Source organism: Cydia pomonella, chromosome 1, assembly GCF_033807575.1.
Source record: "Cydia pomonella isolate Wapato2018A chromosome 1, ilCydPomo1, whole genome shotgun sequence".
In the NCBI taxonomy this organism is placed as follows: Eukaryota; Metazoa; Arthropoda; class Insecta; order Lepidoptera; family Tortricidae; genus Cydia; species Cydia pomonella.
This window is the reverse complement of record NC_084703.1, coordinates 14,119,870-14,134,958: the sequence shown is the minus strand read 5'-3', so window position 1 is coordinate 14,134,958 and position 15,089 is coordinate 14,119,870. Positions and strand designations below refer to the sequence as shown.

The 15,089-nt window shown below is 35.8% G+C and overlaps 1 protein-coding gene across 1 annotated transcript in view; it reads right to left on the bottom strand.

Moving 5' to 3' along the window:
• The window catches only part of LOC133516124 (potassium channel subfamily T member 2), a 119,616-nt gene that overhangs the window by 10,403 nt on the left and 94,124 nt on the right, over positions 1–15,089 (bottom strand). The window contains exons 14-21 of the mRNA XM_061848865.1: positions 14,765–14,914; positions 13,143–13,293; positions 9,093–9,443; positions 8,736–8,870; positions 8,482–8,593; positions 8,218–8,403; positions 7,775–7,984; positions 16–105 (exon numbers count right to left, since the gene is read on the bottom strand). Coding sequence (XP_061704849.1) covers positions 16–105; positions 7,775–7,984; positions 8,218–8,403; positions 8,482–8,593; positions 8,736–8,870; positions 9,093–9,443; positions 13,143–13,293; positions 14,765–14,914 — 1,385 coding nt within the window. The remainder of the gene's footprint in view (positions 1–15; positions 106–7,774; positions 7,985–8,217; positions 8,404–8,481; positions 8,594–8,735; positions 8,871–9,092; positions 9,444–13,142; positions 13,294–14,764; positions 14,915–15,089) is intronic.

Genomic DNA, 15,089 nt, shown 5'->3' with positions numbered 1-15,089 from the left:
CCGACAATGGCTTACCGCCGGCGTACGTTCCCCGTAGCAGCCGCCGAGACAGCCGGTGGCCTCACGCCGCCCGCACGCCGGGAAACCTCCATCTCCCTCGTCCTGCTGCAACTATCGTGTCACACTTGTTTTCCTAACATTTTCCTCGCCAATTTTTCACATACAATACTAACTACTGTGTTACACAAGGGATGGGCGTGTTTTTGACAATGGCCGAATATAAAATAGTTTCTACGTTTACGGCACCCAAAATATTTTTAGTTAAATCCGGACTATAAATTATATTGATGATGATTGCGTTAACACTGAATGAACTGTGTTACAGTGCTGTCTGATATTTGACCAACCTAATGAAATAGACTGTTGTCAACTGACGTCAGTGAAAATAATACCTACCTATACCTAGTTATTCTTATTGACTGACTAAATTGGTGCCATAAATATACTGTGTAGCCACCAAGTGTAGGTATACTCTGAACTGTGGTACCCTTTCCCTTGTGCGCATTTTAAAACTATACAATACTTACGTTTTTACGGGAAGTTATGGGGTTACAAGTTGATACAATATACTTGAAAAGTTTTTTCCAGAAAACGTAAGTATAAAAATGACGTTCAATCTTTTGTATGTATATCTCATGGCGTTTGACTACGCTAATATGGGATACGAATGCGACGAAAGTTGTTGAAGCACTTTAAACGTAAATGGCTTATTTAAATAAATAAATAAGAGGTCGCTCGTCGATTTACGCTACATGTGCTTATATTAATTTATTTAAACAGGGTCAAAACGATTATGTAACAAAGGGTTTCTCAGTTTTTATACTCCGTGAACGCCTTATTGATTTCCCAAACTATTGCGAACCACGTGACGAAAAATAAAGAACAACACTCTGTATTTAAGAATATACCGTCAACCGAGTTAAGCAGGGATGTCAGGGTGAGTAGGTAGTGATAAAAACTGGGAATGACGGTTACCTGATAATTTTTTAAAAACTACCCACAATAATAGTATCCTGCAAATCGTACTATTATTTTCAATCGCATGATACAATTTGTGTGGGCAGATTTAAGAGGTAAATACCAGTCCCGGTTTCTATCCTTATTATTCCTGCCATCCCTATTCCTATCATTCCGGTTGATGGTATATGTATTGCTAGTCATGGTCTGGTTATACTTGTAGCGAACCCTATTACGATCGCTGGTGAAACCCTGGAGGTTTGTATACCAGGCTTTGAGAACCTTTGATGTCATACCACGAATATCATATTTTTTTGAACTCATAACTTACGATTTTTTGTTAGTAGAGCAACTTAAAATGTGCAATAGACGGAGAGAATAACGATTTGCTTCTATTGTGTATACATTTCTTAGTATCTGATTATTGATTAAATTACATGCACGCCGAGTTTCATCAAGTTTTCTGCCGGATAGGAGCGTTCCAGCAGGTAACCAAATATCGTAAAAAAATGGTGTTGTCGAATGTGAATGCTAATCCCAACGTTGTTCCTTTCGGGAGTTTTTCAACTCTACATTAAATAATATGTGTATGTACTTATGCACTGTGAATACTATGATCCAGAGTTGTGGCCGAAATAAATATTTTTACTTCTAAATCTTCAGATTGTAACAAGCCGCTGTAATCCATATACCTATCAAAATGAATTACACATGTAATAATGAATTATAGGTAAGGTATGGTTTTTTCCCCATCATGCATAGTAGCTGCACCATTCGCTGTGCCATTTGAAAACAAATTCAAATTGTAGTTTAGTGTGGTTACCGTATCTTGGTAAATAATGGGGCTTACCGTGAATGTAATTGGCGCTAGGGGCGCTACTGTAGCCTAGGTTGGTTAATTAAAATGTCACTTAGTATAAGTTTTTTTAATACACCACATTGTTTATGGGTTTCAAAGTTTAATTTGGAACTGCAGTTTTAGTGATTTCGTGACAAAGATACAATGCTACTTTAAGTACGTTCATGGAGGCTTTGAAAGCAGCTTAAAAAGTTCATAAGTGAGCGGCTGTAGAAAAAAGTGGATATTATGAAAAATTTCGAATTATCAACACTTTATTGGAATAGTTAAAAAAAAATGTTATAGGTAAGTACTTATTTTTGTAGGTACTAATATGTTATAATTCACATATGTAGCAGTAAAACGTGTTTCGTTCTAATATAAAGCTGCATTTTCTGTGGTATGTGTTTTAACCAGACAGATTTTAGCAATCAATATATATGCGAGATAAATTTTTTTGGCCATATAACCAGCCTCAATATCCATTTTATTCCGTCGAATTGTTGGTTGTTAGATTCCCACTACGCCATAAACTGTACCCGTTGTTATTACGTTATCAAAAGCTGTTTGATTCACCCTAAAATCGCAAGTACCAAATTTTGATGAGAGACAGCGTGAGTGTCGTTACAAAAAACTTATACTATACGATACTGTTTTTGATTCGACCAATGTTAACCCATAACATTGGTTTAATTTGCTTTACATTACTACTGACATAATACAATACTTGTCAAAATATACAATATACGAGTAATACAAATTAGGGAAGAGTCTTCGAATACATAACAAGTTGAATAAAATTCTTATAAGTAATAAAAAAATATGCATGTTTAATTAATAATTTTGCATCGTTGGTAAAGACTGTTCAAGAGTTTGATAATTTTTAATCAGTAATAAAGAAGTATTATCTTTGCAAATGGATACCTGGGTCAAAATTTTTTTCGTTGTCTTGGATTTTGTCCCCAAAACATGTTACAAAGTGGAGCTTTTGTACAAGATGAAATTTTGTTTTTAATTTTTCTCATGTAAAATACAATTTAATACAATAGTGTTATATATGTATATAATGTGGGGTAGACTTATTGTTATCACTTTGAGGCTAAGCCCTAAATAAATCAGTTGTGTCGTTGAGTTTACTTTCGTCTCATACCTAGTAGCTATGTGAGCTGTAGACCTCGCGAGCATAGCTTAAAACTGAATAAATGTATGTCCGCTTCGCTGTTTTGAAGAATTCATAAAAACTAAATTGACAAAAAATACATAATTATCGAATAGGGTGGTCGAACTTTCTATGTAGAAAAAGAGTGGAATAGATTTTATCTTCACATGGCTCTCTTTATAATATTATAGTATAGTAATATACATATGTGCCAAGTTTGAATTTATTTGCAAATGATTTAGTAGTTGCCATAGACATAATACACAGAGACCGATAGTCTCCATACGGCTAATTTGAGTGTGATTGTAGTATAGCTAAACATTTTCTGACAGTAATGCAGTCAGCAGTGTTATCGTGCGGCAATACTGCTGCGGTCGACTGCATTACTGCAGGAAATGTCAAATACATAGGTCATTTACCTAATACAAAATCTATCAAATTTAATTATAAAGTAGAACAGATGGACATACGAAACAATGTTTGCCTCACAGGCCAATTCGAACGTACATTGATGTCATTAACATCTAAAAGATGTCATTCAGTTAATCGTGCATTTTGTTCGTCCTATAATAACTAAACTAAATAAAATAAAGTATTGCAGCTCGACAATATTGCCACTGAATTACTGCCGCAAATCTCAAAATTGGTGCTGCTGCTCGCAATTTTGACGTTTACGTCAGTAATGCAGTCAGCGTTATTGCCACTCTGCAATACTGCGGCAGTAGTGCAGCTGCGGTCGGGAATACGAACGTTACCTTTAATTAACCCCTGCGACTAATGGATGGTGATCGCCCATACTAACGTAAGTGGAAACTGACTCCTAGAACATGTAAGCTCTTTAGGACGCCAAGTTCTTGTTCTTGAGATAGTAAAGTTATCAAATCCGACCATAATAACTGAAAGTCGAGTAAAGGGTAGAGCATGATTAGCAGAATACACCAAACGGTGCCAGTTGTTATTTTAATAATTTAAATGTGTGATAGTAAATACGAATTGCCGTTGTAGGTGGAGGTTTTTTTATGTGTCTAAGTCCCAGTATCTCGCTGCTATTTATAACTTTTCGTTGAGTTCGCGGACGGCTGGACCGATTTGGCAAAGTTTGGTATTGGACTATTTCTAGGTCCAGGGACGGTTTGAACGGTGAAAAAATATGGAAAGAATGCGAGGAAAATAGTAAAAACAATAATGATATTTTCCCACACAAACTGTTCCTATGACGACGTGTTCATTACGAATTTCTGCATGTTTGCTCTGATCAAGGTGTAAATCGATATCTGAGGATCCTAGAAGACCTTTATAATGAATATGAGGTCAAAAATGAAACAAACGCCCGCCATCTTGGATTTCTGCATTTTGGCTCTTATCGAGATGAAAATCGATATATAAGGATCCGAGCAACCCTTCATTATGATTCTGAGGTCAAATTTGGCAAAAACGCCCGACATCTTAAATTTCTCCGTGTTTGTTTTTATATGATGAAAGATGAATAATGATCATGATAAGAGCAAAAATGGAGATATTCAAGATGTCGGGCGTATCAGTCAAGATGGAGGGCGCTTTTACCAAATATGACTTCAGAATCATAATGAAGGGCCGCTCGGATCCTCAGATATGGATTTTCGCCTTGATCGGATGAAAAATTCTAAATTCAAACCGCGGCATTTTTTTTATATATTGATTTGAAATTCATAATAAATGCCTCTCGGATCCTCAGATATCGATATTATTTATGTATTTATTTAATCTATATTGCATATAAAAAAACATACTACAGTACAATAGACGAACTTAATGCCGATGCCGTAAGGTGTACATTTCATCTTGATCAGAGCAAAATCCAAAATCCCAAATGCTAGCTGTATTTTTCCAATTTTGACCTATCAAATTTACATTAATATACATGTGACATATTTCTGTGCCACCTAACTAACCGTCGCAGGTGCCCTATAAGATGAACGACACAATGTATCAATTGGTACGAAGGCTTAATTGCCTTTAAACACGTGCGATAAACGAACAAATAATAAGCCTTTAAAATAAAGTAATAAATTATCATACAAAAATATTGCATTTAAAACTAGTCTATATTGCATGAAACCGTCTACTCAGAGTTGGTTTCCATTGACATGTATTTTCAAGTGACAACGCTACAGCCAATCACAGCGCCTCATTTTACATTAGACCAATCGTAGTTCGGGTGGTTTAAATTGACTAATCATGGTCAAATGAAGTCGAAGAAAACAAGACCTGAACTTTCCGTCCGTTATTAGTATTGCGTGTTTTAATAGTGAGGCCACTTTTACGCTGATATTTTGTTTGACGTTAGTCTTCTATGTTTTTTTCGTTCGCTGAGTTTACTTTTGTCTCGTACTTATTAAAACCCTTAATTATTAATAATATCACTCGATTTCTTTTAATACAAGACAGATATACGCGTGACAGAGTTCAGAAACAAGACAACGAAAAGAATTTTGACATGTATCTGTTTTGGAGAAACCGAAAACATTCGAAATAATACTTTGAGTACTTATTTCAGTTTTCTGAATTCTGCAGCTTACTTTTCATAAATAAACAGTGTGCACAACACTGTTCAACAAGAAATAGTTAATACTGGTTACGCGCCATACACCATCACACTTGCCCTGACCCAAGCTTAAATAAATATTATAGGACATCATTGCACAAATTGACTAAGTCCCACAGTACGCTCAATAAGGCTTCTGTTGAGGGTACTTAGACAACGATATATATAATATATATATATATATATATATATATATATATATATATATATATATATATATATATTAATAAATACTTAAATACATAGAAAACACCCATGACTCAGGAACAAATATCCGTGCTCATCACACTAATTAATGTCCTTACCAGGATTTGAACCCGGGACCATCGGCTTCATAGGCAGGGCCACTACCCACTAGGCCAGACCGCTTTCAGTCTCTATATGACTGACAATCAGCGTTTATTCCTTCCGGTTCCTCTAGATCACTGTGTAGGTATTATTTGATTTCATTTGGGTTTGGGAAAGTGCCATGGTCAGCTGTGTTATCGAGCACATCATAGAACCGCCTAGGCCTCTCATAGAACTAAGTAACTATTTTTCGTATCTAAAATACATCGTGATACTGAATTAATTATAAGGAAACTAGTACTAATCGCAAGTTTTGTTATAAGTGCTGGTGATATATGACCACTAGTCACACTGCTGGTTCTAGTGGTAGAAGTATTTTATCCCGTTGACCATTATTTCAGGCACGCAGATTCTAGTAACTGAAAAGGCTCGGTTTAGGGACCTAATGGTTTGTTTTTCAGTAGTTCTAATGCAATAATTGATTGGATTATTAATTCATCTTTATTAAGACAATATTACGTAATAATGTTATGTAACATCTACAGCAACCAGTATCGAGAAACAACACTGTAGAGGGATGCAATTCGAGATTGATATTTTTCCCTTTTATAAATATTGCTTTTTGTTATTCTAGTGTAGTAAATTTGGTGTTGTTGTAATCTTACCTATATTGATTCGAGTCCCGAGTCGAGCCGATTATTGTTTCAAAATTCTCGATGTTTGTTTGAAGAATAAGCATTAATAAACTATTATTTAAAATTACCTCACTGGCTACCCTTAAAAGTTGAAAAAAAAAAAATTGAATTAAGAACTATAAAAAATCAAATGGTAAACTGGGAAAAGCCTCGCTTTTTCTACCAATAGAACTAGCACCAGACGTAATGGGAATAGACTATTCTCGCACGATAGTTTACAAAACTTGAGAAGGAAAGAAAAACTATGTAACTAATTTTATGCAGCCACAGTCTTCATTAATTTTAAGTGATTTGTCTACCCCATATTTTGGGTACAGTAATGGATTCGCATGCGGTAAGCAGAAGCAAGAAATATCGAAGCATTGCTAACAAGTGTTCTACTGTTCTTGATACAAGTAAACGGCCAGGCCAGGAGTCGGTGTTAGGTCAGAACAAGTTCTATCCAGGGTCTGAACGTATCTCTTTCCGGTTCCATTCATCAGAGATTGCAGTATGGCTTAAGCCTACACTCTAAGTTAGGTACTTAAATTCCATTCCTGCTAAGTTAGGTACTTGAATCCCATTCCTGTTATTTCAGTACCTATTAATTTGTACAGTTGAACGTGGATAATTCGATGCCTGGATCACCATATCTTCAATAGAATTCCTTCTGTTTCCACTAATACAAACATGCAAACGTCTACAACAATTAGAATACTGAGGCGGGATTGCGATCATCGAGTTAAATACCAATTAAGTTTAGATGGTTCCTCAGTCAAAACATATTAACGCAATGGGTTCCGAATATTAATACAGTTGTATTGGTTAAGGATGATTTTGTTAACTTATTCCGCGTCCGCACAAAGCAATAAGATTCGTCATTAATGTATAGCAAATTGCGATAAATAAAAAATTAAGCACGTGTAAATAGTTCATAAGAAAATCAAGACTCGCGTGAAGAATATAAAGTTATTATGTAAGTACTAACTAATATACAGACACGTCACAAGTGTTAGGCTGGAGATGTGTGTCAACAAGTTACAATCATGGACAAAAGTGTGACGCTGCCTCGAGAATCAAGATCAAAAGGAGTAAAACACCCGAAAATACAGTCCAAGGACTCGGTCGGACTACTGGAATGCATTCATTTGGTAAGGGTATATAACTGAATATTTTAAAACAAATGTTTTGGTCCAATGGCGTTCAAATAGTTTTTGGAAAAGAAGGACTGTATTTAAGGAAAGTAAGTCTGAGTGTAGAGGTAACCGACTCACCGATGGACGCGATGGTCGCATTCTCGCCAGGCGTGACCAAAACCAGTTTGACGAAGTCCGTGACGTCATACTCACGTGGTGAGAGGGATCGGCTAAGCTCGTGTCCTGCGTGCGATATATCCCGATAGGGATTTCACACGAAGTCGAACACAATTTTTGGTATAGCCGACCATACGTACGAATCCACATGTCTTCTTTCGTTATTTTCATCTGTTAGAAGTTCAAGAATGTTTATTTTAATTAATGAATCACTTTTATTACCTGTATCTTAATTATTATGTTAAATGACATTCGCTTTTATAATAAAACATTCGCTTACGTCAAAATAATGAGGATGAGGTGAAAATCGCACATTCAATGATTTCGCAAAAGAGCATAAATTAAATAAGATTAGGTACTATATGTATAAGCGTGGCATCCCCTAGCGTCCTAATGAAACTTACAGAAGTTAAAAATCCAGATCCGGGAGCTTGGTCTACGCCCAGCAAAAGGCGGACGAAAGTAATGACGTAGTCTTTAACGAACGCCTGGTAGAGCAAAGTGTCCAGCATGGAGGCGGAGAACACCGAGCCAGCGGCGAACGGCAGTCGGAACATGTACGAGATGTGCGACCCGCGCTCCTTCTCCAGCTGCACACACACGTTTCTATAATATACTTATTCAGTAGATTTACATATAAATCAATAGCTTACTGTATGTAACCGTACCTTTTCCATTTTCGACAGGTGCAAGGCGTACTTGTCATGTGCCCTGAATTGCATGAAACGCATATTGGATGACTGTGATAATTCCGTTATAGATTTGATGGATGGGAAAAACCTGAAAAGAAAAATTTACACTGGTCGTAGTCTAGCCATTACAAATATAAAAGTTCGCTGTTGCAAAATTATATTTAATTCGCTGTGTCACTATAGGAATTCGCATAAAAATATGTAAGATAAAAAAAAAACGTTTGGTTTACTTGAACATTGTCTGCACCGCCACTATAGTATTACAATCTGCCAGGCTGTCTTCTTCTGCGGAGTTGGACAGTTCCTTGTTTACTACTACTACGTTCTCCGCCAGAGTTATTCCTGCTCTGAGCAAATCGTCTAGGCTGTGAAAATATAAAAAGGAAATAAATAAGAAAATAAATAAAAAAATCTAATAAATAAGCAACATACCTACCTACATAAATCACATTTTGTCATGTGACTTTATTCAGTACTTTTTGGTTTTATTCGGATCATAAGACAGTTCGGTGAACGGTTAGGTTAAGCCTGCAAATGCTAGTTAACAAAAAGTGTCAGAATGTTTATTTAAATAAAAAAGTACTGACCAGTCGATGGATCCAAGCATCCAGTAAACCAATGGAAAATACGATATGGCATCTAAAAATGCAATGTCCGGTCTTCTTTCCAGCAATAGTATAATTGGATTCAAGGAAGTTTTTGATCTAAAATGTGCTCTCAATGGTATGATAAAGTTATAAATCCCGTTGGAGGCGTAGTCTGCGGCGAGAATGATTGTTTTGTTTTGCCATTGGTATTCCTTGGCGTTTCTGTAGGCGCAGTGCTCGCACACCTGCGCCAGCTGGAGACAGCACAATGGCTTCTTTTCCTTAAGCAGGTAGCACAGTGTCGGGCTCACGCCGATAAATGGCGACACGGGGGGAAACCCTTTTACGATCCTGAAAAAACTTATCATGGTGCAGTTAACCCAGCATTTTCTAAATAAAAGTAACTGACTGTTTAGGCCGAAAGCTAAGCACAAAAAGGTATAAAAATACAAAATATTCTTTCGTTAGTATAAAATTAAGTAAAATTTCACATACCTACCTGAGTGAAACGGAATTGAGAAAAATAAATAAATAATGAAAGGTTAAAATTCGTATTTAAAAAAAATGATTTTAACGCTGTCATAAATGTACCTACCGATTTTATAGTTTTATGCCGTTCCATGTCTAAATGCTAACATCCAACATAAATTTTAGATAGTATTCATGCTTATTAAACGATATAAGGTAAGTGCAGTTGGAGTTAAAAAAAAAACTACGATGCATATTTTAGGATTTAAAAAGGGTTATTTACAGTTACCTCTGTACTACATTATGATTCAACATATTTAATACCAATTTCCATAGTTAAGGCACTAATTTATATAAAGTTATTAAAATAAATTGGCTCATTGTCGGTTTAGTTCAATTTAGTGTCGTATGTATGTAGGTTCTTTAAGCGTTGCAAAAAAATTAAGGTTTATCAGTCAGTTGTTACTTTAATCGGAGTAACTTGGAAATTTCGAAATAAGTGTGATGTCGACGTCGGTCATGTAGTACGATTGGATGAATGTATGGTGGTCAGAGGCCGGGGGGTTCGGTGGTCGCTCACCTGGTGAAGTCGTTACGCCAGGCACTGTGCGGCGCCTCGCTGCCCGCCAGCGACGAGAAGCTGCTAGTGGTGACGTCATCGCTGAAGGCAGAGCGGGACGGGCCGACGGGCCGGAGTGGGATATATGCTCAGGGGTTTATACACATACACACAATGCACACAATTGCATAAGAAAAACTCAACATTCCTAACTGTGTACTAATTTGGACATTTTATAATATAGGTAAAATATTGCGTAGATATGTAAGTAGATTGTGTTTTCTTGCAAGTGCGCGAAATACTACTGTTTGTTTACAAACTAAAATAATACTTCATTCCTGTCTCTCTGATAGTTAATGTGCACCGTGTTTTTTTAATAACTAGGAACATTCCTTCTGCGAAGTTTTTTTCTGTATGTATATAGTAGTTTATTTTATATACTTGTATTTAAGCTGGAATAACGTCGATGCGCTTATAAATTCTGACATGTGCACGAATTTTGAATGTTCTCGACTGAAAATGCTACTTAATTTTTTTTACTGAAAATTTGACAGCAGCACATAGCGGTATTAATAAGCGCAACGAGGATATAGATATAATCGGTGTTACAATCTTTTTTGTCTACTTCAGTTACCAAATAAAGAAATGTTTCATAAGAATGAAGTTAAGGAAAAAACGTTATTTACATCGAATAACACATAACAGTGACTACAGATTATATGGCTTACAAGAGAAAAAAATAGAAGTGAAAATGTAGATTGTACATACTACCTAATCTGCAGTCAGTAGAAAGAAGGGCGCAATTGACATGAATTATCCAAAACAAACTTCTGCATGCTGTAACTGCATAAGACGACCTAATTTTTTTAACAGTTTCGCCTTTTCATGTTAGAAAAAATTAAATACGACAATTTTCTAGTATTTTTTAACTGATACAAAGTAGAAAAGCAGTATCTACTTAATTAGTTTAAAATTCAGATCGCGATTTTATGTACTACTTGTTTACTTTGCGATGTTCCCTTTGGGTTGGTCCCATAGTAAAAGTTGATCAGTATAACCTACAAATTCACCCCGTAAATTATTGCAGGTGACTAATTAAACAAGCTGTATATCTCAAAAAAGATAAAAGACTCAGATATTGTTTTAGGTATGGTATGTAAGATTCAATCTTGAACGGGCCGCGTATTTTTTGTAAGTTTTTTTATAACATTTTACCGAATATTACATATTTTAAAATTATGCAAAACTAACACAGCAAATTCCGGTAAAAATATACAGTATGTATGTATATTAACTAAAAACATTTACTCAAACCCGTTAATATTTAGGTCATGCTGAGCAATTTTTATTAAGAGGCCCCGATCTCGCGAAAAAAATGACTCTCTCATAGAAGATTTCAACGCCATATTTTATTTCGAGATTTCGGGGTTGGTCCCATAGTAAAAGTTACTCAGTATGACCTAAACATTAACAGGTTGGAGTAAATGGTTTTAGTTACTATATGTATACATGCTGCATTGTAAGTAATTCAGCATTAAATGAGCTTTCAACCCATATACATATATGAATAATATGGGATCTGTACCTATAGCTAAGATATTATACTGATGTAAGAATCTTTGTGACAGAACTTATAATCCTGACTAAAGAACATTTCAGTTATGTCTTCTGGCAATTAAGTCTGATAAATACGTTTAAAAAATGTCTGAATATCCGTCCTCTTTCTGCATGGTAACTCTACACATATATTAGGTACTAACAAAAATAATAAATGTTTATTTTTTGCTGATCACGGAAATATAAATAACTCAATTTATGAATAATTGTTAGTTGCGCCCGTCTTCCTAATGACGGCAGTAATAATACGTTAAAAACCATATCGCAGATTATCGATTCTAAGACAAAGTTTAGGTTTTGCAGATTAACATTTGAAAAACAATTTCGATTTTGATTGGCCGAATAATTAGGGCAGGCCAAAAGTACGTGGCCGTTTTTTTACTGCGGCATATTGTTGATATTTATACCATACTTTTGCATTTGTTTATCACAGTCAAAGGATAATATTTTGAATCTTCTTTGTATCTTTTGTTAATTATTTGTAAATCACATTCATTAATACCTACATTATGCCCTGCTGTCGTGCCTTGCGGCTACGTTATCAGGATAAAAAAACACAGTGCTTCAGAGAAGTTAAGACAGCTAAGATCAAACCAAAGCTTAACATATACCTCAAAATACTTGTTACCTTTTTACAAAGATATCAATTATTTCGTCACAATGTTACGAGTAATATCACGGAACGTTACATGCTTGTTACTAAATAATTCGTGTATGTCAAATAAAAATATACACAAATATAATAAATATAAATAAAACTTTTTTATTTGCCTTGGTTTTATCTTAGCCTTAGTACTTGTTTGGCCTCAATTTAAATGCTTGGAGTATACGCAATACATTTTTCATGATTCAAGAAAATATGTAAAAGTAGTTGAATAAAAAATTACTCTTAACAATTAGGATGAAGTAAGAGATGGGCAATCAAGTAAGTTTGAATAACATGGAAATATTAAACATTTTACCAAACATTCTATGGAAGACCATGTAACTAAATGTAATAAGCGATGCCAAAATAATACAATGAAAGCTAAGCAAAATACACTTACATGTAAGAACAATGAGGAACACAACGTATTGTGCGGGATTCATGCAGCTTGCGTGATCCTGTTCGGCTATCTAGAGTGACTGTACAGGCTAAAACAAGTATAATAAAAACGACAATACTTCACTGTGTCAATGGATTCTTAATAAAATTGAAAATGCCACTATCACAGATATAGGACATAAAATTGTAAGCAATGGAGTATCATAGCTTTATGTGCTGAGAAGTAAGAAATTCATCTATTTAGGTAAAATAGGTTTATCTTGTAGAGAAAGGATAATAAAATGTTATCGAGAGATAATGTGTGTACGGCGTTGATAGCGTGCATGTAGATGCAGGGAAGCGAGCGCATATGGGAGCTTACGCGATTTTTTCGGACGGCGAGCGCCACGGCACATCGTCCTCCAGCTCGTCCTCGCTCTCGTCGGCGGCGTCGTCTTCCGCCGCGTCGCTGGGGATGTTCAGGCTGCTCGTCACCATGTCGGGCACCGGCAGTATCGATGGCCGACGACTCCCTGCCCCACGCCAATATTCACTTTATACATGTCTTTACATAGATCCTAAATTAATGCCTTCTGTAATCCATTCTTTAACATCTTCAAAGCCAATGTAAACTTCGGAAGATGGCATTAGTATGTCAATCTCGATACAAAGGTTAAATGAACATTCATTCAATGAACATTTTTGTTAAGGATTTAACTTAATTTGCTAAGGGAGACAATTATGTCTCCAAGATAATATTACATTTACTATAGTCGTATTTTGTTACAAAACATTGTATCAATACCATGAAACATGACAATGTGATGTTATTTACAACCCGCTTCTAAAATCAACAAGGTATCTTTGACAGTCATTGGAATTCACTTAACCAACAACTTCAGTGTTTCATGGAAAAAATCGAACACCTTAATAACAGTTGTAACTAAAAGCAGACAGGTCGAAGTATTTTTAGATAGGTATTTAAATATTAGAGTGATGTACGGTTATCAGTACCCCTAGTGTAATTTTAGTCGATAGCGAAACGTGACGTACGCGTTTGCGTTAAGTCTCATTTTGTATGGGTTTTTGAACAGCGCGCCAAGCGGGACGTTTTGGAAAGTCAAAAATCTCATACAAAATGACACTTAACGCAAACGCGTACGTCACGTTTCGCTGTCGAAAATATTTACACTAGGGGTACGGTTATGCAATCTGACCTATACGTTACTGAAATTCATGTTTTTTTGTAATATGACCAGAATAAGGACGAGATTCCCATAGCCCGGTTAATTGTCGAGTGAATACGAATTTTCGTAGCTTAAAGGTTTCTGTAACTTGCACTCGCAACTTTTTGTCTTAAGAGTCACACCAACGTAGCCGCCGCGCCGCCAGGAGCGGGTTCGTCTGACTTTTATATGGTAAGTGAAACAATATTTGAAATATAGCTCAGGCCCTCAGCTTAATCAAAAATATAATTACACTAAGGTGAATATGACAGTTAATTACCTAGACAGGCAATAAGATTACTGTAACTATATCACATTATTATAGTTATAGCTGTTGGTTCTCCATGTAAAATAAATAAATCCCATTTTTATGGTTTGGAGGAACATAAATTAATATCTGACTAATGAATATCATTTAATATGTATATCTTCTTCCTCACGGCCTGATAATACGGGTTATTAAAGGAGTGAAGGTCTCAATTTTTAGGGTTCCGTACAAAACTTTGTTTAGTTGGGAACGCGAATTAATCAATAGCAAAATAGGTTTCTAATAAGTCTTAAATTTATTGATTGCAAATAATGCCAATAAATAACTATGTAGCATTAGACCTAGCTAACTCTACACAGAGTTTGCAGTCATAGAGTGTGGAAGTGCCACCATAGATATGAAATTCCTATGAAAATAAGATGTATGTTATGGCAGTACCACACTGGCCGTTTAAGGTAGGTGCAGAGTTAGCTTAAGTAGGCGGACTCTAGGAACAACAACCGACAGTACCTCTTCGATAATTCAGGGCATCCGGGCTGAGGAAATTTGTGTTATCTGGTTTAGGCAATAGTAGATGGCTGTCAGTGGCACTATCTGTACCAGGCGAGTCTTTCAGGCACGTCCTAGAGTCCGAGGCCGAGGTGCCTTCCCCATATTTAGCTGTGTATGACAGGACAAATCATGAACATGTATAAACGATTTAAAATCATACGAGTATGAATAACACTTAAATCTCAACGAATTATCCGTAATTATTTAATCAATATTTCATACGTAGCGAGTGTGATACGAGTATGTAGGTCAATGTTGTGTCAAATGAGTCTCGAATATGCAA